The 2,718-nt window shown below is 43.7% G+C and overlaps 1 protein-coding gene across 1 annotated transcript in view; it reads left to right on the top strand.

Moving 5' to 3' along the window:
• Nucleotides 1–2,718, top strand: part of IPO7 (importin 7) — a 19,881-nt gene that overhangs the window by 12,710 nt on the left and 4,453 nt on the right. The window contains 3 exon segments of the mRNA XM_009071061.1: nt 641–736; nt 1,668–1,888; nt 1,982–2,187. Of these exon segments, the coding sequence (XP_009069309.1) occupies nt 641–736; nt 1,668–1,888; nt 1,982–2,187 (523 nt within the window).

Raw genomic sequence — 2,718 nt, 5'->3', positions numbered from 1 at the left:
GAATTCAGTTTTCCCCTTCTGGATGCCTGTGGAGAGCTGTCAGCTCACTGCCTATGGTATTTCCTGAGTAATTCTTTGGAAGGTGTTTATATGTTCCACTGAATAACTCTTTTCAGCCTTCATTGGAAAACAAGGTGCAACCAGGCTGATTAGGCTTATTGTATGTTCTTAGGCATGTTTTAGATACGTTTTAAAAGCAAATTAGCCTGTTATGACTTCTCAGTGATGAGTGTGAGCTGAGCACAGTGAATTGTTAACACAGCTTGTTGGTGTCACATGGTCTCCCACTGCAGAACCCGTTTTTGTCAACAAAACCTTAACAAAATTCAGGAAAGGTTTTGGTTTGTGTGTGGAAATAAACCTTAGGAAAACGGAGCTGCTGCATGCAGAGTTGTGTGGTAAGCTCTGCAGCCCTGGAGCTGCTGTGTCTGCACATGCAGCTAGGTTTGCCCTCGCCGGGCAGGTTTTGCTCTCGGGTTGTCGTGCAGAGCCTTTGCTGTGGACTCGGCTGCTTCCCGGGCGGGTGTTGGTGCTGGCGTTGTCGTGGGGGTAAGCTCAGATCAGCTTCTCAAAGCAAAGCAGCCTGTGGAAAACGCTGCCTGGAGGGGTCCTGTCACCAACAGCCCTGGCTCTTCTTCAGGTCCTGACAGGAGTTGCTGGAGAAGATGCAGAATGTCACGCGGCCAAGCTGTTAGAAGTAATTATTCTGCAGTGCAAAGGACGTGGCATTGACCAGGTTGGTAACAGTTCTGGTTGCTGTAACTGATACTGTAAAAGGATTTTATTCTGTACTATTAATTGATTATATATTAACATGAACTTCATTATGAGAAGTCTGTGTGGTGTGACTGATAATCCTGCCTTCTCCTTCACTGCTGTCCCGTTAACAGCCCTGCAGAGATAGTTACTGCACACTCTGGTCTGCAGAATTTAGGACTCTGCAAGACTCAGCTGTTTCCATGAATCTGGAAGAGAACCAGTTCAGGAGCATCTTGGTTCTAAGGCGTTGATTAATTGCATTCTAAATTAACCCTAGTGAATATTTCATGAAAATTATTCCATCTGTCAAGCTCACAGCCTTGAAATAAGTAAGAATGACAATGAAGTTCCTAGAATCCCAATCACTGTCCCTGGGGAACCAAAGACATCATTATGCACATGTGGAAGTTGGGATTGGAGGGATGAATTTGTGCTCCTGCTGTGTACACTGCCAGCACAGCATGCTGGGGTGTGGCTCCTGTGAGCTTGATTTTTTGATTGATAGAAAAATCATCTATCATGAATCTTTTTTCTGTGTGTGGCACCTCTGAAGAGCCTGCTCTTTTGAAGAGCTGCTTTCTTGGAATGTTAGTGATATTTCTTGACTTTGCTGCATATGTTAAAGAAGACAAAATTGATTTTTCTGGACTTCCTGTTGTGCACGTTTGCTCTACCTTTCATTCTTAAAACACAAGATGATAGAACCAGGAGGCACATCTGCTGTGCAGGATACCACAAAGTCCATGTGACTAAATCTTTTCAATTCTCATTTCATCTTTGTATAGGACTAATGCTGGCAATTAAAAATTTCTCCCATTTTATGCCCTCTGTATTTATGTCAGACTGTTGAAATGCAGAATGCCAAGGTTTGTTTTGGATCAGTAACTGTCATGGTTCTCACTCTGCAGTGCATACCCTTGTTTGTGGAAGCTGCCTTGGAGAGACTGACCAGAGAGGTGAAAACCAGTGAGCTGCGAACCATGTGCCTCCAGGTTGCCATAGCTGCTTTGTATTACAATCCTCATTTACTACTAAATACCTTGGAAAATCTTCGTTTTCCCAATAATGTGGAGCCTGTCACCAATCACTTCATAACACAGTGGCTTAACGACGTGGACTGTTTCTTGGGGTGAGTGTTCTAACTGTGCACTTTGTTCTCTCCACTACTCTCTGTCACCTGCTTGCAAAGCAGAGCAAAACTTGGAATTCTTTTGTTTTGTAGACTTCATGACAGGAAGATGTGTGTGCTTGGCCTGTGTGCTCTTATTGATCTGGAGCAGATACCACAGGTTCTAAATCAAGTTGCTGGACAGATCCTGCCAGCTTTTATCCTTTTATTTAACGGATTGAAAAGAGCATATGCCTGTCATGCAGAGCATGAAAACGACAGTGATGATGATGATGAAGCTGAAGAAGATGAGGAAACAGGTATGGAAACCCAAGCATCGTTCTTATCTTTCTGTATTTTCCTTTTTTTTCTCTTTCAGACGGAGGTACTGAGTTCCTTTGTGGAATTCTTTGGGGTACCCCAATTCCAAAAAGGAAAAGTTGCAGTAGAACACTGGATATCTTGTAACAACTCTCAAGTATATCTGACTCAGTTTCTGGCCCCTCTTAAAAACTTACTTTCAAGGCTGAGTCTCCCCCAAGGCCCCTCAAGCTAGCTGCTGTGTGTGGATGCTCTTGCTGCTCAAAGCAGTTATTACTGGGGCATGTTTCCCATTTGAGTGAGGGGTGAAAGTCAGTGGAAGGAGCTGCCAGGAATCCTAATCCTCTGTACAGTTTGGACTACATGTTGCAAACTGCCCTGTGAGGTGCTGCTGTGTTAGCTGTGCATTGAAAATGACAGTTCTTGCATCTTCTTTCCTTGAACTAATGTAATCAACTTTGTCAGCCTTTGTAGACTCTGCTTCATACAGTCCTTCCACAAACTTTCACATCTCTTCCCATCTTCTTTAA

Source organism: Acanthisitta chloris, unplaced genomic scaffold, assembly GCF_000695815.1.
Source record: "Acanthisitta chloris isolate BGI_N310 unplaced genomic scaffold, ASM69581v1 scaffold24033, whole genome shotgun sequence".
NCBI lineage: Eukaryota > Metazoa > Chordata > Aves > Passeriformes > Acanthisittidae > Acanthisitta > Acanthisitta chloris.
This window is presented reverse-complemented; position numbering and strand designations above follow the sequence as displayed.